Below are 25,338 nucleotides of genomic sequence, written 5' to 3'. Positions count from 1 at the left end.
CGAACAGTTCTATTGCTAAATCTATAGGGTCCCACACTGACAACTAGATTAAGTCTCAGTTACTTACTTGGAATCTCTACCTGGAGGAGGTCTCACACTGTCTTCAGAGCCATCGTTTGAAACTGAGCACAGCAAACCACCTCACAAACCCTGTTGCTTTATGACTAATCATTGTACTATCTATCACATTGCCCAAGATAGACTTTTCTTTCTCAGCACTTCTACAATGCCTCACATTTGAAAAGTCAGCAGGGTCTGACTGAACTGATCTCAAATCTGTCCTTTTATTCCATTCCCACAGCAATGCCTTAGGTCAGGACTTTTATCAACTCTTGCCAGCAAGATTTGTTTCCTAATTGGTCTCCTTGCTTCCAATCTTGACCACCAGAGTGATCTTTTTACAACTCAGCCAGCTCAGAATGTGCACCACCACTTAAACATCTTCCAGGACTTGCCCCCAGTAGACTATAATACAAAGAGCAAACACCTTAATATGTCATACAAGACCTTTGCAGCCTGGCTCTAATCCATTTTCCTGGTCTTATGTTCAGCTAAGATTTCTCCCCTCGCCCCTCCATTATAGACAAAGTGGAGCACTAATCAATTCTGAAGCTGTCCTACGTTGTGAAATATTCTCTCAGCTTTTCCTGGCAAAGCTCTAATAATTTTTCCTTTGAGGTTTTCTTTTTTAATCACTGAAGAGGGCAAGGGAATAAGGAACAGATGCTATCAAAATGGAAGGCTACAGTCAAGTGTACAAATGGAAAGCTAAAAGGGGCAAGATAATATCTAAACAACTTGGCATTTGGTCTTTGGAATGATAAAAGAAGTAGGCAACAATGATCATGTAGGGATTAGCCACATAACGAGCAACATCTTGCTCAGTGGCCAGCATGTGGCTACACTAGTGAGAGTAGTGGATTCAAGGTGGGAGGGATGGTTTTTCCTACATGGCTTCTGAGTAAGAAGAACCTATGAGTAGCCATGATGGCAGATTGAAGGCAGTCATATTTTAGTCTTACATTCCTTCCAAGATGGACTCTTAGGACAGACAACATGATTAAGTTTAGGTTATAGAATCCCAGATAAAGTGTGGATAGAACAGCATGGGTTGAAGTGCCCGCTTGGGCCAAGGCCTTCTAGGTTTGTGGTTGGTCTAAGTCTGCCCTGAGCACTGGCTGACAAATCCCAGCCCATTGGCAATGTTACCAACCTTTCCATGTCCTCAAAATCAGGTTGGCTACAGTTTCCCCCACGAAACTTAGTCTGCACTAAGAATTCTACTAGATTTTGTTCCTGCCTCTTAAATACTCTCTTCTTGAAGCCTTGACAGCACGTCCTCAGATACAGATCAATCCCTCAAATTTTGCTGCATATCTCTAATTTACCAAGCCCCAGGGATCAAGGCCTTGACCTCACTTTCATCTGTTATGGCAGAATGATATTATTTTTTTAAAACAGAATTTGGCTGACTCCAGAGCTGCCTGTGGCTGCCAAGCTACACTAAGGTAACTTTTCATGTAGAATCAGATCTTGGATAATTAGGTCCCGTGGTTTTGGTAAGAGGATGTCAAACCTATCCTCACCCCATTGATGGTAAAGGTGCACTGTTGTGCTTTTAACTGACTACATAGAAAAGTTCATTCTTGGTCTCTGCCAGGAAGAACAATTTTAAAACTCTCTGATTAGTCACACAGAACAAACTCACAGCAAACACCCTGAAGACTAAAGCAATCATTCCTCTAGGTGCTTTTGCCCAAATGCTTCCAAATGCCCAGGGCTTGAACAGTTTGTACCAGCATTTGAGAAATTTTAAAAACAAATGGAAGAAAGGAAGAACAGAAGGAAAGAAAGGAAAGAGGAAACCAGGGAGGGAAGGACAAAAGGAGGGAAAAATGGGATCTCAGGCCTCAGTCTAAAGATCAATTTTAGTGAACCTAGAGTAGAAGCCAGCGATCTGGGATTTTTTTTTTTTTTACAATTTTCCAAGAGATTTAGATGGATAGTCAGTTTGATAATCATTGATTGAGCCAGCTATTCACACTTATTCCAAATCCACAGATAATAGAATGTTATATTCTCATTGCCTTTGTCAACTGACCTTATATACTATGAAGTCTAAATAAGTGAAATAACAACAAAAAGATTTTCATTACAGCTAGGCGAGGTGGCGCACGCCTTTAATCCCAGCACTCCAGAGGCAGAGGCAGGAGGATCACTGTGAGTTCGAGGCCAGCCAGGGCTACACAGAGAAAGCCTGTCTTGAAAAACCAAAACAAAAGACCTTCATTGGGTTTAAAGTTTTTGTCAAAATAGCTTGGGACCTGTGCTTTTGTAGTTTTATGTAAATTTGACACAAGCTGCAGTCATGAGAAGAGGGACCCTTAATTGAGAAAATGCCTCTATAAGACAAGACTGTGGAGCATTTTCTTAATTAGTGCTTGATGGGGAAGGGCCCTGTGAGTGCTGCCACCCCTGGGGTGGTGGTCCTGGTCCTATAAGAAAGCATGATGAGTAAGCCATGAGGAGCAAGCCTCTGCATCAAATGCTACCTCCAGGTTCCTGCCCTGACTTCCTTCAATGATGAAAGTGATGCAGTTTAAGCCAACTAAACCCTTTCTCCATAATTTGCCTTGGTCATGGTGTTTCACTGCAGCAATAGTAACCCTAACTAGGATAGGCCATGTGTATATACAACAGTGTTTATATGTGCACATGCATGTCTCTGAAAGAGAAATGGAAGACAAATGGAAATGATTAAGGAAAGAGACAATAGATCAAGGAATACACAAGTTAAGAAAAACAAGAAGGGAAGCGTAAAGAGTACACAGGCAGAGAAAAACAAAAAATATTCAGAAAGAAATAGAATTGTAGGGACGCAAGTAAGAACTAGTGCAAGAAAAAGATAGGACACAGATGAGAAATAGATGCTGATCTACAATAACTGCAGAAGGAGTGGAAGAGGGAAAGGGAAAAGAGAGGGGAGAGAAAGAACAAGAACTGCAGAGAAACAGAAAAGATGGGAAGAGCAGGAACTGGTGGGACGCTCTTGATGCATTTATTCAAAACTGCACTTGCTTTCTCTTCTGTCTCCTGACTCTTACCTTCCAGTTTTCCGGGAAGCTGTTTCGAAGAATCTGGTCCTGGATGCCACCCTGCAAGTAGAATCAAACCAAGTCTGATGAATTGTAGTGGAAAACATGTGAGCACCAAGGACCAATGGAAAGGACATGACCCTCCATACTGGATAAGTCACCAACACCAGGCCTTACTCTTGCTGGCAGAACGGTAAGGATTTGGTAGAAACCATATATCACAATGAGGAATGGCTCAGAAGCTATAGGTACCCCAAGGCAACAAATAAACAGTCTTTACTCCTTATTGATCCAGAATGGTCCAAGTCTGTGGCCCACTCAGACGTGTCTTTTCAAAAAATGAAAACAATCTGCTGTTTCAAAATGTGGTTCAGGGCATTGTGTAAATATGCATTGCTAATTGAGCTGAAGTTGTGGAGGCTTTGTTCTTACCCCAATTTTACAATGATGGAAAACAAGAAGCACAAGAAAAAGAAAGATCAGGAGGTGAGAGTCTAAGAAAGAGGAAGGGCCCAGTCAGGCTGGTTATGGTGAAGGAATGCGGGTCCGTTGGCTGTGCTTCTTTCTGGCGCCCCAGCTTACTGCCCAGTCACCAGAAGGCCTCTGGTCATCAGCTCACCTCCTGTCCTGTGAGAGGATACTTAGTGGACCTGAATCATTTTGGAAGGCTTTTTTTTTTATAAATGTATCCTTTCCTTCCAAGCAAGAAAGAAAAAAGCTCCAAGCATGAGTACAATGACCTCCCCAACCAAAATGTGTTCATTAAATTACTTTAAAACCAGTAGCAATAATGCAAAATAAGAAAAAGATTCCTAGAGCAAAAAAAACCTGAAAGTAGTTTTTTAGTTTGCAGATTATCAGGGCAGCTCAGAAAATTGGTCTTTATATAAGGCTTTGCAGACGTTTTCCTCTTTAGTGAAATAACACAGCTTTGGGTGTTGAATGCAATACTTCAGACAGGGATGATAATGGATAGTTGCCTAGATTATGATGCTCCAGAGTCATGTGCTGTATACACATAGAAAGCAGAGATAGTGATCCTGAATGCACTTGTAGTGGCCAGCACAGGCCTTAGTTCAAGTTGAAGGAGAACATTACTTACACAGATGATGGGATTTCCCCTGCATTGCTCGCCACTGTTTCTGGCTTTGCCTCTGACTTTTGTGAAGTACTGGCCCGACAAGGAGGGTCTGGGGGCCTCACTGGAGGACGAATGATTGTTTGCTTTTCTCCTGGGGGCCGAACTTTGCTGAAACAGTCGGTATCTCCTAAAACAAAACAAAAAATATCCAGGGCATGAATAGCCAGCCAAAGAGAACTCAAAGCATTAGTAGGTACCTGAACTGGGGTTGCCTGGGCCATCTTCTCTGACACCATTTTTTTTTTGGGCTAACAACAACTCTCCTTTGGTTTTTGTTATGTATTTTTCTTTTTTATTATTAAATTTTTTTTAATTTTACATATATATTTATATTATTACACATATATGCAATAGACTACCTATAAGAAGAAGAACCATGAAACAATCAGGAATTTTATCAATGTTACATTCATACAGTTTTAGCCTTGAGGAAAACATCTTTATTATCTTGTTGAGTCTAAAATTCTGAATGTAAACCAGCATCTATCATATCTCATTTCTATCAATTTAAAACATCTATCTAGACCTAAAAACATCTTAACTCCTAAACAACTAAACTCTCTGGTCTTCAAGCCCATCAGAGACTTGAGAAGGAATAAAATTAATTACCTGAATAGACAGGAAGTACAGGTTGGCAGCTTCCCAAATGAGAAGATGAAATAGACAGTTTACCTGAGCAGCCACCTCAAACTCTCTATAACGGCATACAAAGGGTTTTTGACGTGGGAGCCATGCAGCTGCATGTCCGTCTCCCCGGCCAACCTTGGTCCTTACATTGACCAAAAGAACATCTCTTAGGCCAATTTACCCTTTGGCACCAATTCTCCCATGGAAGCTCCACTTTCAAGGAGATTGTCTGGCCTTTTTAGAGCAGTGTGCCAGAGCAGTGACACCTCAACTCAGTCAGCATACAAAAGCTTTTCGATGTGGGAAGCATAAAATTCTTCTGGCTGCTGACCTTTTGAAAGCCTACATTTATAAAGTCGGGTTGTATAAACTTCATGTACCTTCTCTGTTTGTTATGAATTTCCTAACTCTACATTTGCCTGGCTTTATAATTGAGAGCAGCAACATAATTCAGGTTTACAGAAATGGAAGGGATGAAGGTAGGAACCAGAATGTTTCCTACAGTGCCCGCTACATGGTAGGTGATTGATGAGGAACTTGAAGTTGATAAATTCATCACCACTAAAATTCAGCTCCTGAGCCTGGAGAAGTGGCTAAGCAGCTGAAAATACTAAGTGCTTTTGCTGAGCACCCAAGTCAGCTTCCCTGCACCCATGTCAGGAGACTCATAAGCACCTTTAACTCCAGTTCCAGGTGATCCGACATTCTCCTCTGAACTCTGGGCAACTGCACTCATGTGTACATCTACATACATATGGACACAAAATTAAAAATAAAGTAAATCTCAAAACATCCCAGGTACCTTTCAGCATTAAAATATTCTCCTAATCATCTTCCTTCCTACCTCCACACTTCTGGCTTACAGATTACTCAGAAGAAATAAATATATAGTTTCTATGAAATGGTCCTGGCAATATTAGGGCAAAACAGATGTATTCACACACTGCTGGTGGGTCTATAAATTGGAATTACTCTATCTAGATACCCATCAGGCATTCTGGAACAATCTGGATGAAATATAAAATCATGCATAGGCAGTAATTCATACTTGTTTATCCAGTAATTCCACTATGAAGAAAAAGCACAGAGGAATTCATCCAACATAAAAATAAGAAAAACCAATTGGCACAAAAAACATCCTAATAGCAAAATGTCAGACTCAACCACAAAAGCTAAACAAACAATTTATTCATACAAGCAATTAACCAATACATATTACATATAAACTGACAAGAATTTTGACAAGGCCAAGACAAAAATATCTATATGAAATAATATAAAGAAAAAATGAATCTATAAATCTGGGCATAGTAGCTCACATCTGTAATCCCAGCACACAGGAGCCTGAACTTGATCTACATAGTGAGTTTCAGGCTTGCCTAAGTTACAGAGACATACAGAATATAGCATTTAAAGATGTTTTTATTATTTTAAAGATTCATTGACAACGAGACAGATTAACTCCTGGCAACACCCAGCCTACCTCAAAGAAGATGATAAGCATCAAAGAACCTCCTTAAGGAGGTGGCTTCAAATGAGGCAAACAGGCAGGGGTAAGTAAGTGTAAGACTATTCTGCTTTTTTCCTTCTATGGACCCCTGAGCTCACATCATCTGTACTATATCCATTCCTTAAGAGTGGGTGGAAGGGGGGAAATGTAACACTAAGGATGTCTGAAAAGATCATATGGATATCTACGATTTTATAAGTTTCCTAAATAAATAATTTAATTGAAGCTACCATACACAGGAAATAAAGTTCTTCTCAGATGTCACAGGTTACCAAATAAATGGCCCAGTGCCAGGTATGAGATACCTTACCTCAATTTGTTAGTCACAGGTACCTTGGAGACCCAAGAACAACATAGTCTATTGCCATTACTCTTGGTTTCCCACCACAACTTGATAAGACCCTATTGCTGAAGATATCACATGCTTTGGGCACAGAGAATGTGGAAATCAACTTAGTACTGATAAGGAAGCCTCATCCCTGATGGATAATTTTCATAATACCAGAAGGTTCTATGTAAGCTTCTGGGATAGGGAAATTATCAGCAGTCACACCTATAAACTAAAATAGAAACTGGCCTGGAAAGTTATGCTCATAGGTGCAATAAAGGCGTGAAGTTACAGGGGTAACCAACTACTCTCTGATTGGACTGTGTCACCACAGGAAGAAGCACATGCCTAGTACTTTAAGTATGTCCTCAGATCCATAGTTGGGAAGTTCACTGGGCCAAGGGGTGAGCCTACTACTATCACTTTGGCATACAGACAAAGAATTAAAATGACCTCTAATATGTTTTTCTATATACACAGATCAATATAGCTCTCAGACATCATGAACGCAGTTTACATGTTCAGTGGATAAAAGGTAACACAGAAAATCATAACTAGTCAAAATGCTGAAAATAGGTGCCTGTGGTTTCATATTCCCTCTTCGCAAGGCACAGAGACTATTGCAGAAGAAAGAATGGAAAGATTCTAAGAGCAATACAGTTTCTTTTGGACATTGAAAGACTGTTGCACTCATGAATCCACAGCAGCTGTGGTTGTATGTGCAAGACTTGCATAACATCAAGTTAGTCAACATTCCAGGATGGAGAAAGGAGGGACAAGTAAACCCACACCTAGCTGAGGAGATACTGACAACCCACAGAGAGCGGCTAGAGAAGGGAGAGTCAGTTTTCTTTACAGTGTGGCCCTTGATATGGCAAACACATTCTAGTGGATGGTCCCCACATTCAGGATTATGTGGGACACATACAGCAGACTCAGTGGATATAAGAAAAACAGAAAAGAGGAAACAAATTTGGAAGGGGTGAGAGGATGGAGGGATCTGGAAGGAGTTACAGGGAGTCAGACGGTAAATATGATGAAAAAAAAAGAACCTGTAAGTGTGCAATTCTAAAGCAATTAATAAAAATAATATAATTTTTGTTTTATAAGAGCCAGCTCAAATCTGACCTACATATTAAAAAGTTTATCCTGTGAGAAAGCTTAGGGGGAAAGGTAGAGAAGAGGTTCAAGTGACTGTGATAGTACAGCATCAGTGGCGTAGCAGTAGAGGAGTGAGAAAAACATTATTCCTGCATACAGACAGAACATCTATCTCCCATCTAGGCTCTATCTTGACATTTATGGACATGCTGTTCTCCCTTAATATCAGGCTGATTTTCTACAATTGCATTAGAAAAAAAAAAAGAATTGAAGCAATAATCATCACTTTTTCCTAACAAGTTTATACTGTTTGAAACAGGCTCCCAGATAATTTTCGTAGTAAGCTGAGAAGGAAAGAATGGAGACTTCATGCCATTTCCAGTTTACAGTGAAGGAGACTGAGGCTCAGACGGGTACGTCCATTTAGCCTTTACTTATATGATTAGATTGTGATAGAGTAATGATTGAAATTCTTATCTTCTGTGTTCATATCTATTTCTTTCCCTGGTGTCTGCTGTATTGTTAGTAGTAGCAATATGAACTTGCAAATGATAATAACAATAACAGTAAGAAAAATGACGAATACAACTGTAGTTACTATTTACTTTTACTGACTAATTTTGCAGTATAGGGATTAATCCCAGGGCCTCACACAGTTTCAGCTCTAGCTACTTTTATTATCAAACACTGGTTCGGTTGCAAGGAGAGTAACACTATACTTAGTGCTTTTTAACACATTTTTCATTGTTGAGATTGGCCATAATTCTGCACAAGTGTTATGATTTTTCTACTGTTGAGGAACACAGTCCAAAATAAAAAGGAACTTCCAAGTTTACCACTAATAGATCCATGTGCATGTACTTTCTGAAACCTATGTAGTTTCAGTTATCAGTGGTTCAGTGCCTTTCAACCCTGGCTACACATTAGAACATGTGCAAACCTGTAAATATCAGTACATGGATCCCATTCTCAGAGTTGCTCATGAGTAGTTCAATGCTCTCTGGGTAACCTGACAATGGGCAGCGTGAACTGTAAAGGTGTAAGCCATATGGCACTGTTTCCTTGCTGCAGGTCACAGATGAGCAGAGATGACAATGATCTCGCATTTTGACTAGTTACTGGAGTATGGAGCTTGATAGGAAGAATACTGTACTTTCAGAGCCAGAAAATATTTCTACCTGACGTCATGCCTATGCTGGGGCTCATTTCTCTTGAGTACAGCAGATATCATCCTCAAAATGGGAACCACATTCATTACCTTTACAGCCTCATCCCAAATGGACATCTAACTAGGGCCTGGAAAGTAAGCACCATTAATTGTTTGTCTGATTAGGGCCTTTATATGAAACTCCAACTTGATGATTCATTACAAGTCATTCTTTGAAGTAGCAGCAAAGAGTTTTCTTGGCTAAAAGACCCCGGTGTTGTTCTTTCTTGCCTCTAATTTGTCTCAGTCACAGTTAAGCCACAATGTCAAACTGGCAAGGCACAGAAAGGAGTCAAGAAACCTGGATTCTCATCTTCATAGAAACACTAGCTTGTGTAAGTCAGCAGTTCATTGCTCTGCCAGTAAAATATAAAGACTGGACTGTTTTGCAGAGGAATCAGCAGGTGGTATCAGTCTGTAAACCTTTACCTCTTTCTGCTGACTTTTGTGTGCTGCTTTGGGAAGGCTTTGGAAGCCTCGGTGTCTTTATCTGTCTCTCGTGTCCTTTTGTCCACCTTCCTTTTTCCCTCTCAAGAAGTAGATTTCAATTTCATGTCTCCCTGCTGCCGGCAGAAAACACCCAAAATGCTTAAGCTGGCATTCACTACCCTCTTCCATTTGGCTTCAGCAGTCTTTTCTGATGTAGCTTTCTTCTTCTTCACACACGCTACAGTCCAGACAAACATTATTATTTATTGTTCTGTGTGCATGTCTTGCAATTAATCATCTTTCCACGATGCTCTTTATCCTATTCCCACATGCCCAAATTTGCATCCTCTTAAGTGCCATGTCTCTTAGGAAGCTTAAGATTCTCCAAGTTCCTTTCTGTAGCTCTTAAGGCACTGGTTGTCTTGTACTTTGAATCTTGTACTTTGGCTCTTTGTTTTCATGGCTTTTTCTCCCCTATTAGAATGGGAGCAACTTAAGAGCAAGATCCAGGTGGGAATCATCTCGGTATTCCCCAGAGACCCAAGTAAATTGCTCTGCGTGTAACTGGCAGATATTCAACAAATATTTATTGAGTAAAGAAAAATGCAGTTTGGTCTTTTAGAAGGACAGCGAAGAAAGCTTTCCCTTTTTAGGCTTCCAACTGAGCTTTGTGTGACACAAAAACATAATATCCCCAAGCTTCAAGAGTATTCGGATACCTAAAGTACTCCATATACTGGGAATTTTGTGAGAGCATTTGTATCCAACAAGGAATGCATGCAAACGATCTGACACAGTCTCCCTGGGGTCAGAAAGCCAAACTTGGATGAAAAGTGATAGACATGAGAAGTAAGTGAGAGTACTGTGACTCAGCAGTCATATTAGAGGACCAGACGTGGTGCTCAAAGAAGTGAGGTATGGAAAAATATCTTGGAGTAGGACTGTCAGAACATCCATGGACCAAACTAGACTTGAATTGGACTAGGACAAGCTAAAAATACTTTTTTGCCCCTTCCCTTTACAATGGTGTTGCTGTTGTTTCTTTCTGGGTGTTTATCACATTTATAGGCAGGCTGAAAACAAAAAAACCTAGTTCTGAGCTGTTTTCTTATGCCCGAATTTTAGGTTTGAGGTTTCTCTGAGGCTCTAGAATACAGAAAAGCAGATGCCCCCTGTCTTGTAGTCTGCCACTTCTCGAGTCTCTACTATGTAACTAGGTGCTTTATAGACCACATATACCTACACACACACACACACACACACACACACACACACACACACACACACACCTTGCCTGTAATTGAGGTGCTATCCCACACTACTTAGAGTGGGAGAATAAAAAGTAAAGCTGACCTAATTACAACAGCCTGCCATCAAAGCCAAACAACTACTTCCTTTTACAAGGTAGTTGGAATGGGACAGGTATATACATGTCCTTCTTCCTTGTTATAGCAATCCAATGGGCACAATTATGATCCTCTTATACAAATGAGAGGTTCAGGGAGGTTATGATCTACCTGAAATCCCACAGAGACATAGTCAAATTTAAAACACACATCAAGGAAAGTAATGGGGTTTGAACCACAACTTCTCTCTAGCCTATGGTATTCCACCAAATTGCAATTTTTAGATTTATTTTTGAATCTTGGTCCAAAACATGGGTTTCACTACAAATTTGATTGCTCTATTCAAAATCATTTTGCTATTTCCTTCCTTATCCTCTGTCAAATGATGGTGACATGTGTTCTTCACATGTGCAGATTTATGGAAACACAACAGTCATCAGTTTTTTACTTTAAGCAACTTTCCTGGACCTTTCCCTGAACTCGTCTGTACCCAACCTTGGGGTACAGAGCAGGGAGAAGACTGTTTCTTCTAATAGCCCCCCAAGTCTTCCACAATGCTTTCTTGCTTTCTATGACACTCCTCCATGGCCATCATAGAGCCTTCCTTGCCCCTTAGCCATTAATTATCCTTATGGAACACTTTGCAGTTAGACTCCAGGAAAGGCAGAGAGTGAAAACCAAACAGTAGATTACTAAGGCATAATAAGTCCAAACAAGAAAATGTGGATAATGGCCAGCAACGCCCATTACTGTAGGAGCAAGTCTGTTCCTAATACTTTTAGAGCAGATACAAATGCCACTTACAGCATTAGTCACCCCAGTGAAGAATTGATGGCTGTGTGACTGAAAGGTCTTGCAAGCATCCTTCCTCCAAGCCCAGGAGCTATCATCAGATAGAGGAAAGCAGCTAAGCAGGGGCTGTTAAACTGACATGCCATAGGGCCCCTATATGTGGCATACTACACAGTTTAATGCCAATACTGCAAGAAGAATGAAGGGCTTCTTACCCCATGCTCTTCCTGGAATTCTTTCAACACCCCTCAAGAACATATCTGGAACAGTTATAACCTATGAGCCATTCTCACCATGAACAGTGGGAAAGCAGGATCACAGCTTTTCATCTTGGTCTTTCCCCTTTCTTAGTGTGATGTCTGAATAAGTGTGCAAGTGTATCTAAGCAAAAGGCATATAGCTTCTATCCTCTTCATCGTCCCAAATGGTCCTAAATCTTTTTGTAGAAGCTAGACATTTGCATTTTTGTAAAGTCAGAACTCATAAGAAAAAGTAGCATTACATATAGAACCTAGATTTCAATAGATGTATGTGCAGCGGAAAGGAATTTATCTATGTGTGTAGGGGGCACAAAACAGAAAGTTGGGAGAATGCAGAAAGAGATTTCTAAGGGAAACGGGAAATATAGAAGATAATGGAATAAATGTAAAAGGAAAGAAGAAGGGAGGGCTAACTGGGGGAAAAAAGGGGGCTAGCTGGAAGAGACTCAGGGAAGGACAATAAAAGAGAAATACATGACATATGTATGAAGGTGCCATTAATTTATATGCTAACTTAAAAATTAACTTAAAAGACAACATCAAATGGTCAAAAGGAGACATGCTAATTTTGTATACCCCAAAGTAAGTGCCTAACAGAAAAGAAGGGGGCTAAGGTTGAAAATTACAAAGAAAAAAAAAAGACTGTAGGGTTGGAAAGATGGTTCTATGGCTAAAAAATACTTGCTGCTCTTGTGAAGGAATCAGATTTGGATCCCCACCCTCACGCCATGGCTCTCACCCATCTACAGCTTCAGTTCCAAAGGACTCAAGACTTGCTTCTGGCTTCCATGAGCACAAGGCACATACATGATACAAACATACATGGAGGTAAGTATTCATATACACGAAATAAAAATAAATCTTTAAAATTAAATGTGTGTTATAAAGTATCCCAAAGATCAAAGAAGCCTAGTTTCCAGCAACATCTTTGCATCTTATAACCCAATCTTGGCAAGTTTCATGTCTGAGTCAGTTTTTCTATCTTTGAAATGGGTAGGGTAAAACCCACCTCACAGGCTTACTGACACTATGAATATACAATGAAGAAGAAAAAGCCTCCTGGCACATGCCTGGAATACAAAAGGTTTCTGAATAAAATTCCATCAGCACAATACAGTGGGTATTACTAAGCTAGTTGATTGTCATGGAAGTAAGCTATTTAACATGTCCCACGCCTGTGATATTTCTAATTGCATTGGGAAAACATGTGGAGAATGATGGAGTTCTTTCGCATTCTAGATCAGTGAAAGGGGTAAATGTGGGGACAGGGTAGGGCAGTGGCACATTTAGAATAACTGAAGCCATGAAGCATTTTCAACAACAAAGCTGAAAAAGAATAACGACTGTTTAGTTAGAGGCTGTGAGCAGAAGAGACAACTTTCTCCCCACGTCTGCCATTTGGGTTGCTCGTTAGCACATGGGGTTAATCATCAGCTGCAGTTCAGGGGAAGAACTATTTGCAGCAACTAATTAACTGATAACTCTTCTGGTGTCCAGAAATTTACCACGAGCAGAGACGAAGTTAGGGTGGGAGAGAGGGAAATAGAGGTGAAGTGATAGGTGGGAAAGCTGTAAAGAGACAAATATATTAGAGATTTGGCTAGGCTTCTATCATGGCTCAACCTATCCTGGTTCTGGCAAGCTGGAGGCCAGAGGCTTTGAGGAAAACTGTGCCACATCAGCTTGTTGCTAACTGATTTAAGAGGTGGGGGGAAGTCTGGCAATGCTGAAGCTCACACTCAGAGAGCCTGGACGACTCTGGACAAGTCAGATCAGTTCTTCTATTAACTGATGCCATTAGCTCACAGCTGCTGCTGCCAGAAGACCAAAGGACAGGAGTGTGAGAGAAGCAACAGGAAGGATGGCACTGGGATTGAATTCTAGATCCAAAGATGTTGGAGGCAGAATTGATGTGGAAAGCTCAAAGTTACTGTGTGTGCTGAGCAGACAGGATCTGGCTTGATGATGGGCAGGGCAAAGTTTACCATGGGGGTAGAAGTGCAGTTACCCAACTCTCTTCTTGGTTAATGTGATGATCAATATATGACTTCTAAACTGAAGCAGATGTCTCCAGAGATGTCTGGCCTTTGCTGGCTGCCTCCCACAGAGGCAAATTGTAGGGAGGGAAAACATGACTGAGGGAGAGAATTCATAACATAGTTCATCTTTGGATTATGAGCCAGGTATTTTGTTTGTTATCCCTTTTAATCCTACACATTATTGGTAGGTGATCCTTTTTCCCATCTTAAAGATATAAGACCCAAGGTACAGACATGGAAAATAATGTGAGCATACAAATGCATTAGAGGGCCAAAAACAGAGAATTAGAAAGTGTGAATTGCTCTGTGGAAATCCTGCTGGCCTCCACACAAAATTGCATTTACTAAACTGCTCAAAGACAATGTTGTCAGCATGTGCTAAGGCTGTTTGTTCCCTGCCACAGACAACAGAATGTCTTTTCTCTGCTTTATCTGGACAGGCTTGTTCCCCTCTGACCCCAACTTCCCTCTGCTTTCATGCATCCTTTAAAATATCTCCCTCCCTCCCCATCTCTCTGTCTCTGTCTCTCTCCTCTCTAGAAGCAAATCGGTGATGACACTCCAGCAAGTGTAAAAGGCTTCATGCGCATTTCAAACACCAACTCCATCCCTGACATTTCTCTCCTATCCTGCTTCCAGGTTCCTCACTCCACCCTGCATTTTTCCCACCTGTGTTCTAGCACCGTGCTAGTAAACAGTAACACTTTCCCTTTAAAACTATCAGTCAGGAGGCTGAGGCAGGAGGCTATCATGTATGAGGCCATAATGGACTCCATTGTTGAGATCCATTAATCACAGAGAGAGGAAGATAACCCCTGAATATATAGGAAATGGAAAAGAACACAGTCAACTCAAATCTAAGCTGATAGAAGATAGTCAGAGACATCACACTACCTGATCTCAAACTGGACTACAGAGATATAGTATACAGCAGCTATTGGTACAAATCAGACATACAGGCCAAGAGAATGTGGCCTAAGAACCGGAGATAAAGCTACAGGGCTATGGAAAGCTAAATTCTGACAAACATGTCAAAACCATGTGCTGAAGGAAACACGGCCCTCTCAACAACTGATGTCAGTAAAACCCAATAACTACCTGCAAAAGAATCAAATTAGAGTCCATATCTCTCACTTGCAGCAAATTAACTCAGAATAGATCAGAGACATCGATTTTAAACTGGGAACACTGAAACAAAGGGTAAACACCCTAAGAGTATATCTATACACAACAAATTTCTAAATAGGATATAGCCCAAGAATTGACAAATGGAACCACATGAACTTAAAAAAGCTTGTGCAGACCAAAATCAACAACAAAAACTGATAGAGGAAAACAGCCTAGAGAATGAGGGAAAGTCTTCATCATCAAGACAGCATACAAGGAAGTAATATTTATAAATTGTTTTTTGTTATTTATTTGTTTGTTTTTCTGAGACAGGATTTCTCTGCATGTAGCCTTGGCTGTCCTGGACTTGATTTGTAGACCAGGTGGCCTCAAACTCACAGTGTGAGTACGGGGATTAAAGGCATGTGCCACCACGCCTGGCCATTTATAAATTGTTTTAAAGCTTTAAAAAGTAACCACCAAAGAAACAGGTATCAATTAAGATGTGGACCAACAATTTGAACAGACACTGTGATGGTTTGAATAAGAATGGCCCTCAAAGGCTCATAGAGTTCAATGGTTGATCACCAGGGAGTAGAGCTGTTTGAAAGGATTACAGAGATTATGAGATATGACCTTGCTGGAAGAAGTGTGGCCTCTTTGGAGGAAATGTGCCACAGGGGGTAGGCTTTGGGCTGTTAATAGCCCATGCCAGGCCCATTCTCCCTTCTTGCCTATGGATCAGGCTGTAGAACTCTCAGCTATTTCTCCAGCACCATGTCTGCCTGTGAAGTGCCATACTCCGCACCATAATGATAATGGCCCAACCTCTGAAACTGTAAACAAGCCCCCAATTAAATGCTTCCTTTTGTAAAGGATGCCTTAGCCATGGTGTCTAGTCACAGCAATAGAACTCTGACTATGGCAAACACTTTTCAAAGGAAGAATTACAAAGGTCAATAGAATTTCCTTTTTATCCAGCTAGACCACTCTTAGGCATAAACTCAAAGGACTCTTATATCCTGCTACAAATACATTTGCAAGTCCATGCTCACTGTAGCTCTATTCATAGTAACTAGGCCCAGGTGTCCATCAACAGATGAATGGATAATGAAAGTGTGGTACCTGTACACAAAGGAATTTTAGTCTGTCATAAAAAAATGAAATTTGCCAGGAAAGTAGATGGGACTGAAAACAAACGATTTTAAACCAGTTAACCCAGGCTCAGAAAGACAGTGGCAGTATATTGTCTCTCATATACATATCTTAGTTTTTAACTGTAAAATACACCTCCACAGGTGGCATCAAATATGACTAAAGGGCAGGAAACTAGAAAGAGACCCAGTGATTGAAAAACAAGAGGCTCTAAGGAAGTGGGTGGGGAAGACAATGGAGCAAAGTGAAAGTGAAAATATTGAGGGCAAAAATATACTGCAAGAACAGGGACGGTGAAAGAGATAGGAGATGGGGATGAGAATCAACTCAAATGAAATATGTATAAAAATATAATACTGAAACCTACTAATGCTTTGTAAGCTATATAGTGGGGGAGGAGGTCCCCCTTGGTCATAGACCTAGGGGAGGGGAATAGGGTGATAGCAGGAGGGAGGGAGGAAGGGGAGGATACAAGTGATGGGATAACAATTTAGTTGTAATCTGAATAAATAAATAAAAATAAAGTAAGAAAAATTAAAAAATTAAAATTAAGAAAGCACTGATATATTTCCATGGTCATATCAACTATTAGTCTATTTTTATCACAAGAATAAGCATCGTAGGCACAACAGATAAATATGATTCTATAGATATATAAGGTAAAATAGTTAGACAAGGTCTTCAAAACCCTCAGAGGCATACTAAATATGGCATACTTTTATTATTTTAAAGATTCACTGACAACGAGACAGGTTAACTCCTGGCAACACCCAGTCTACCTCAAAGAGGATGAGGAGCATTAAAGACCTTCCTTATGGAGATGGCTTCAAATGTGGCAAAACAAGCCACTGGACAAAACGCCCTCATTTCTGCCACAGACAGAAATCTGCCTAAAAAAGGGCAAGCTTGGATGCAGGCAGAGTTGATGGCCAAACTCTACCAAACAGGGTAAGCAAGTCCTCAATAGTTCCTGCCTCGCAAATATGTCTGCCAGAAATACTGGCCCAGAAGGCTGAAGAAGATGCTCCAACATTATAGAGAGTTTTGGGTGACTGTCTAGGCAGTAAACTGTCTCTGTCATTTTCTCATTTTGGAAGCTGCTAACCTGTACCCCCTGTATACTCAAGTAATCAATATTCCTTCTCAAGTCTCTGAGGGGGTTGAAGACCAGCTAGCTTAGTTTTACAATTAAGCTTATTTGTTTAGAGGTTAAGACGTATTTAGGTCTGGGTAGATGTTTTAAGTTGATAAAGAAGAGATATGATAGATATTGGTTTACATTCAGAATTTTAGATGCACCAAGATAGGAAAGATGTAAGTTATCTTCAAGGCTGTCAAATACAAATAGCCAAAACACTATGAATGTAACATTTATAATTCCTGATTGTTTCACAGTTCTTCTTGTTATAGGTAGTTTATTGTATATATGTGTAATAATATAAATGTATATGTAAAAAATAAAAGTATTTAATAAAAAATTAAAAAAGAAAGCACTGAATGGGAAGAAGTAGAGGGAGGGAGGATACTTCCAACCTTAGAAAGATTTTAAGGTGAAAAGTAGTTTGGTTCAGTTCCCCCTCCCATAGGATTCCTAAACATTTACCTTCCTTGTGGTGAACTACTGGCCGGGGAGCTTGTCTCTTAATAGGGAACGAGTAAGTCTTTGTGGGTGTGGAGCCTGGCACAGGTCCATTAGAGGCCTTTGGAGTAGCCTTGGTCCCTCCATCCTGCAACCTAAATACCAACTTCCCCATATCCGCCTCTAGGCAGGGCTCTGATTGGCAGTCAGAAACAGGTCTGCTTGGGGACTTTCTTCCAGGGTCAGTTTCCCCACTTTTCTGCATGGGTAGTTTGAGGTGCTGTGGTAGCTTAGGGGGATCCAGGTTGCTAGTGATTGTACCATTAGGAGTTTGATGCTGTGCTTCATCTGAAAAAAAAAAAGTTGGTACAAAGAGGAAAGATTAATGATATCTTCAAAATTATTTTGTTTTGATGCCTACATACATATTTAAATTTGAAAATCTGTACACATTTTCAAAATTATCATTATTATATCATGTACTGACTACATCCCATAAGAACAGTCTCCACCTTGCCCAATTCCTATGGAGAAACAGGTCTCATTCAAATGAGGTTCAATTTAAGATTTTCCTATGACTTTTACCAACACAATTGAGTAAACTCTGGTATGCCAAGCTGCTTTATTCAAGGGAATATGCAGCTCAAAAAGGACACTGTGCCCAATTGATTGCATAATTTACTCTTTCTAAATAAATGCATCAACTAATTCTCAAGTAGTTCTCTTAAAAGCAATTTTTTAAAGTTTCTCAAATTTCAAGTTAATAAGCCTAACAATTTAATCTTTCTCCATCCATATAAAGTTATTCTCAAATAGCCAATTTACATTCTTCCTCCAGCCTTTTGTGGTCCATAATTTCCTATGACCATTAGAATAGGCTTTTAAGTGATTTTGAATGTAGTTATAGCTTCTGAGAGCACAATAACAGCCAGAAAATCTTTTTCTAGAAAAATAAGCCCCACAGGTGTATAGTTAAAATTTTGAAAACTAACTTTAATCTACTTGCAGTCTCCATGATCAATGAATTCCCCAGATTAATAATATCTACTACATAGAAATTGACATTTTCATTAGTAATAGGACACATAGGGAGTAACAGGTCGGTAATACAACACTTGTATAGAATATGCAAGGCTGTGGGCTCCTTTCCCAGCACCACAAAAATAAACAAAAACAGACATGTAAATAAGGCTGTATTAGAGTTCAGTAGTTAAGGGTACTGCCTCTGTTCAGCAAAAGGAGATATATTCACCTTACTTGGAACCTAGTTTTGGTAATGAGATAATGGGAAATTTTACACACTGACTAGACAACTGATCTTAAAGAATACTGTCTGCTTTCTTCTCACTTAGACAATTATCATAATGATCATTTAGTGTTACTTGTTGAACTCCGGCTGAGAAATGGGCGGAAGGTATACACGAATCAAAATTGTTCAGACAAACAATAGTTTGGAGGAGCAAATATTTTATCAAAAGTTTAACTTCAGAGTAAATATACGACTCAGCAATATACTTGAGATATCTGAGGTCAGACATCAGCCAACAACCTGAATACTCATAATTGCTAGCACACAAATACAGTCTAAGTGCTCGCTCATTGTGGAATGGATAAACAAAATGGTATAGCCACACCACGGAGGACCATGTAGCAGTAGAAAGTATATACACTCCAGAATAATTTACAAGCCATAAAAGAGTATACATAATATGATTCCATTGATCTGACATTTTCAGAATAAGTTAAGTCTTGAGGAATAGAAAGTAATTGCCAAAAGCTAGAGAGAATGAGGAATTGGAAGGTTTTCTTTTAGGAGAATGCAAATATTTTTGAATAAGGTAGTTGCACAAAATACAAATTACTGAGATTTATAATTGAAAAGGGTAAATTTTGTGGCCTGGGCACTCTTCATCAATCCAAAAATACCAAATAAAAAGTCAATATGTAGACTGCAATCTCACTGAAGATCTGGCACAAAGTCTTCATCATAGAACAGGGCAAATTGAGCCCCAGGTAGGGAAGGTGGCTAGTTCAAGGTACTTAACAGGCTAGTGACCAAAATAAGATTAGAGCTTAGGTTTACTGATCCCCAGTTCATTCATTTAATACAGTCATTTATTTGGGCAATTACTACATAGCAAGTGGTGTGCTGGTGTAGAGGATAAAGTACTAAAAAAAGTTTCTGCTGATATAAAGGTTTTATTTGGGAAAATTGTAAATAAACAAATTTATTCCATTAAAATATTTAATTATGGGGTAACAAAACAAACATTCTGCACTCTCATCCATTTTTCATTTTCTCTTTCTCCTCTATGGAAATGATCCCTTAAGCCAAATAATCCCTTTCTTTTCATATTACTAATATATCCATTTATTCACATTATAAACATGTACTAAACACACACAGTGTATAGTAGAAATTGTCGACACCCCTTGTGATAAAAATACATCATTCTTATGGGAAAACAGATACTAAATATGTCATCAAGTAGTGACAGATGATATGAATAAAGCAATGCATCATAAAGGGATAGAAAGGGAAGATTTGTTTAACCCGAGTGCTCAGAAAAGGTCTCTACACGGAGGTGGCATTTGTAAACTTGACAGCCATCAGGAATAGCAAGTGTCATGGAACGAGAGGAGAGCAAAGGAGACAGAAAGTACATAAGGGATGTTCAAAGAGATAAGCAGGGGTCAGGGAAAACAATCCATGGCAGCTGTATTTCGATTACAATCTCAGACCATCAGCAAGAACCTTTCTCACATATTTCAATATACTAGAGTAACATACTGAAGTTACACTAGAGTAACATACTTAAGACTAACCTGGATTTACCGCTAGCCCTGCAGGACAGCATGTAGCTTCCATTAAAGATTCACCCTTGCCCCATCAACTGCCAATAACCTAATGTTCTCTTAGAATACAAACCATAAGCTTTGCTTCTCCTGACTGCTTATAAGCCACAGATGTAGGAAAGGCCTATTGTCACATGGAGGAAATCGCCGCAATTCCATCTCACCCCGTCAATATTTTCTTTGTATGCAATCATAATGCAAAAGCGAATTACTGACCTTCACTTTCATCCAGGGAAGAAGTATAGAACACTGTCTTTTCTCTCAGCAAACGCTTTGAGATTGTGATTGGTTTGTGCCTTCTTGGTGTCACTCGTGGTGGAGGCACGGGAGGCACCTGGCTGTCCTCAGGTGGACCTAAATAAATCTGTAGAGAAGGAAGAAAGATATCCAGAAGACAATTAGGCAAGGTACTCACTGCTGCGTTCTAGCACTGTATGTGATGCACCATGCAAATACTAAAATAGTTGATGAGACTGGGGGAGTTTTCTTACTCCCTCTAACTACCAGCAAATGTTCAGACATCTCCTATCATGAAGAATGTATAGAACTGGCCCCCTCAGTGTGGAGAAATGAGTGCAGATGAAAGGCAGCAAAGCATCTCTGGATTTTATGCTTACTTCCAGCAAGACTTCAGGTTAAGGCATCTACCTTTACACCTCAGCATCCTCTCTCAATGGGAATATAAGAATAACAGCAACTATGCAAAAAGGTCTGTGATAAGAATTACATGAAAAGGGTTGCCAAGCCACTTTGTATGGGTCAAGGTGAGGGCAAAGGGCCACTAAACACACTCACCTGTACATATACACATATGCATCTAGATCTAGATAAGTTGTTTGTCCAATGCTGATGAACAGAGAGACGAAACTGTGCTTTTCTCATATTATTTTGTTCTCCTACAGAAAATTTCATACTGTGGCATGTTAATTATATAAAACGTAGAAGTAAAATAAAATTGAGAAGAAAACCCAAAGTGCCTTGGATGCTATACGGAAGAGGAGCTGGAGGAGTACAGGAGTAGCTGGCATTAGAATTGTTCATGTGTGGAATGCCTGCATAGAAGTGGGACAGTAGATAGGAACATTGAGTGTATAATTACGGGTAAACGCATATTATATGGTTGAAAGGAAGAGAAAATAAAACAGTAGAAAGTGGATGAGTATTGAGCTGCATAATTATAGGCCATACCTTTGGTTTTCCTATCAATATTACTATTTGAAGTGAGCTTCTACTCCAGAACTGTAATAGTTACAAATATCCCTTACTATACATTATTCATACCAGGGACTTTGCACTGACTATTCATTATATGAGGACTCAGTTCTCTCTCCAACTATCCATATAGCTTGCTCACTGAACTTTGCAGAATTCCAGTCAAAACCATCCTCCTCATAAAATCTGTTGAGCTTAATGAATCTATACCTTCCTCTACCCAACACTTTCTATTCCTTTCTTCCTGACCTTATTTGCTTATTTCTTGTTGTTTTAACTTTAGCCTTTCTTATCACCTTTTAAACATAATATATACTCACTTAGTTTATTTCCTGTCGCTTAACTAGATTGTTATTGTTGTTGCTGCTGTTATTAGAATGCAACAAGTTCCCTTATGACAATTTCATATATACTTAGTTTTTGTTGGCTCCCCTCTTATCCTCTCCCTCATCTCTCTGCATCCCCCACTTCCCACCAATGTCTGCGTAAACACTTCCATACACAGTATTCCTCTTCTATGTTCAGACCACACATGGTCTATTACCCTCCCTGCTCCTCTCGACTGAACTCTCCTCTCAGGCCCCCTTCCAGTTTCCTGGCATCTATACATAGTCACTCCCACATAAATGCACATCTTGAAATGTTTGCTAGGCTCTCTAGGTAAGAGAGAATAAGTAGGGTTTCTCTTTCTGAATCTGGGTTGCCTCAATATATTTTCTTTTTTCAAAAAGATTTGTTTATTTTATGTATATGAGTACACTGTCTTCATGCACACCAGAAGAGGACATCAGATCACATTACAGATGGTTGTGAGTCACCATGTGGTTGCTGGGAATTGAACTCAGGACCTCTAGAAGAGCAGCCAATGCTCTTAACCACTGAGACATGGGATTAAAGGCATGCGCCACCATGCCTGGCAGTACCCTTTCTTAGAGGTGGGAAAGGCAAGGCAATAAAATCTTACCATGGAGAACACCAGAAAGGAGACAGTTTTCCTAGTTACCAAAAATTTCAAAATATTTCAGATTGAATGCAAGCCCAATAGAAGTAAGCTTTTTGAGAGAAATAAGCTTGTATGAAGATTTATAGGAAAATGCAAAAAAAAAAAAAAACCTAACCAAAATATGTTAAAAGAGAAATGAAGTTGGTGGTCTGCAATCACCTGATTTCAAGCCTTATTATATAAACCTATGATAATCAAGACAGTGTGGTATTTGTACTGGTGGGAAAATGGATTGATAGATCAATGAAATATAATAGAAAGTCTAAATAAAGTCTAATAACTATATAGATTATTTTATTTTTTCAGAAAAACAATTCAGTACAGAAAAATCAACGATGATAGTGAAATAATGGAGAATTCATAAATAATGGGTTGTAATGATCAGAATATTAATACATATCTTATACCATATATAAACACAAACACACGCTGTTTCTATGCCCAATCATATAGGCTTAAATTTTTTAAAAATCTATTTTAAAAGTCCTTCTGACTTTGGGATGGACAAAGATATCTTAGATACAAACATTTACAAAAGAAGAATTCACAAACTAAAATTGATTTATAAACAAAGATGGATATGTTAGGCTTTATCAAGTTTAAAAGTGTGTACTTTTCTAGAAGACACTGCTAAGAGAAAGAAATACATAGCCACGAATTAGGTTAAAGCATTCCTCAACCTCACTAATTAGAATAAAGGTATACCATTTAAAAACAGGCAAAATATTAGGAACTGAAATTTCATCAAAGAATACAAAAGGCATGGCTAACATAAAAAGGATTTAGTATCATTAGATCATTGGGTTAATGTCACCCCCCAAAGAAACTATAGTGAGATAATACTATACACTTACAATAATTATGAAGGTTAGAAATGACCAAGTGATGGAAACTATCACATTGGGAAGGGTATGGTAGAGTTGGAACAGGAACTCTTGGTAGGAATGCAAAACAGGTGCATCTGGGGCTGGGTAAGTAGCTCAGTGGTAGAGTGCTGACCTGGCACATGCAAGGTCCTGGATAAGTCCCCAGCATCACAAAATAGTGTGTGTGTGTGTGTGTGTGTGTGTGTGTGAGAGAGAGAGAGAGAGAGAGAGAGAGAGAGAGAGAGAGAGAGAGAGAGAGAGAGAGAGAGAACATAAAATTGTAAAATTTCTTGAGGATACAGTTTGACAAATTTTAAAAATGTTAAACATGCTTTGCCAACTGATCTAAAGAAAGAAAAATAGTCATACAGCCTTATACACAAATGCTCATAACAGCTTTATCTGTAATGTCAAATGTGCATAGAAGCTTTACCTGTAATGTTGTCAAGCTGTAAACATCTCTATGATAGTGAAATCATGGCATATGGGAAGCCATTATTCACAGGAATAAAATTAATAAACTAGTGATTTATGGAATTACTAGGCTAACAATAATTATGCTGGACAAAGAAGAAAGAGCAAAGTAACAGTACATACATGTTTCAGTTACATGAAACTTTTACAGAATGATCTGAATTAGTATCAGGGTAATTATAATGAATACAAAATCCACAGCAAAAGAACCTACATGGCTCCATATATGAAAATCAGCCTGTGTTGTCAGAAAGTGATCAGTAGTTTCCTGAAGTAGGTGTGATAAAGTAGGAAATAGAGAGAAGAACCGTCAAGGAAACCAGAAGAAAATATTGAAGGAGACAGATATGCCCATTCACTTGAAGAAGGTGATAATTTCAGAGATGTGTAGATAACACAAAATTTACTAAGTTGTACACACTGTAAATGTGCTTTATCTTACATAAATTATAATTCTCTACTCCTATAAAGCTGTATAAAATGCATCATACAATCTATAAATCCATCAATACCTTTAAGTATCTTTGTTCTATAAACATTTGCTTAGTAAGACTATCTCTGCATTAAGATCTTAAAATTTGTCACCATTATTTTTCTAACGACCGTTTTCTTCTTTTAACATATTCCCTTAAAAGTTATTTTGTGTCTTATGAGAGAGAGAGTTCTAAGCTTAGCAACCATAATAGCCAAATTTAAATATTGGAGCTCTAGTATAAACCTTAAAAATAATCCAATTATGCTCTCCTAAGCAAAATATAAATGGTAGCTATTATGAAAAATAATTCAGGTAGGAAAAAAAGATACTATTAGTACATATTAAGGTAAATCATGGGAAAATACAATGCACATAATAGTGAATGAGCTGAATGAGCTAATATCAAATAGTAAGAAATAAGCAACCTGCTAAAACAGAATAGAGAAATGCATTTAAAATGACATATGAAAAAGAAAAAAATAAATACCTCTGAGACATGAAATTGTAACAACTTCACTGACAATCATAACATGCATATTAAAAGAACAATATATCACGTTTCTCAATTAGACTAATATATTACACTAAACTGGTATATAAATGGATGAAAGTCATCTTTACTAGCTCTGCTGACAGAATTCTTTGCTTTAGCTATATTTGAATTCATCCAAGCAATGACTTTAAATGTTCCTTTGATAGCTGCCATTTCTAATACTCACACTGAGCAAAAAGACTG

The 25,338-nt window shown here is 39.0% G+C and overlaps 1 protein-coding gene across 4 annotated transcripts in view; it reads right to left on the bottom strand.

Annotated features, from left to right (window-relative positions):
• Nucleotides 1-25,338, bottom strand: part of OPHN1 (oligophrenin 1) — a gene marked incomplete at its 3' end in the record, with an annotated part of 303,761 nt that overhangs the window by 11,197 nt on the left and 267,226 nt on the right. For 2 of the 4 annotated variants that reach the window (XM_084791062.1, XM_084791063.1), the window contains exons 20-23: nucleotides 20,789-20,936; nucleotides 17,741-18,064; nucleotides 4,198-4,363; nucleotides 3,105-3,155 (exon numbers count right to left, since the gene is read on the bottom strand). In XM_084791062.1, the coding sequence (XP_084647188.1) occupies nucleotides 3,105-3,155; nucleotides 4,198-4,363; nucleotides 17,741-18,064; nucleotides 20,789-20,936 (689 nt within the window). Of the gene's footprint in view, nucleotides 1-3,100; nucleotides 3,156-4,197; nucleotides 4,364-17,740; nucleotides 18,065-20,788; nucleotides 20,937-25,338 lie in introns of those variants that run through there. The other 2 variants (XM_084791065.1, XM_084791064.1) reach the window with 2 other exon arrangements.

Source organism: Acomys minous, assembly GCF_964271855.1.
Source record: "Acomys minous genome assembly, chromosome: 7".
NCBI lineage: Eukaryota > Metazoa > Chordata > Mammalia > Rodentia > Muridae > Acomys > Acomys minous.
The sequence above is the reverse complement of the archived record's forward strand: the minus strand, read 5'-3'. Positions and strand labels throughout refer to the sequence as shown.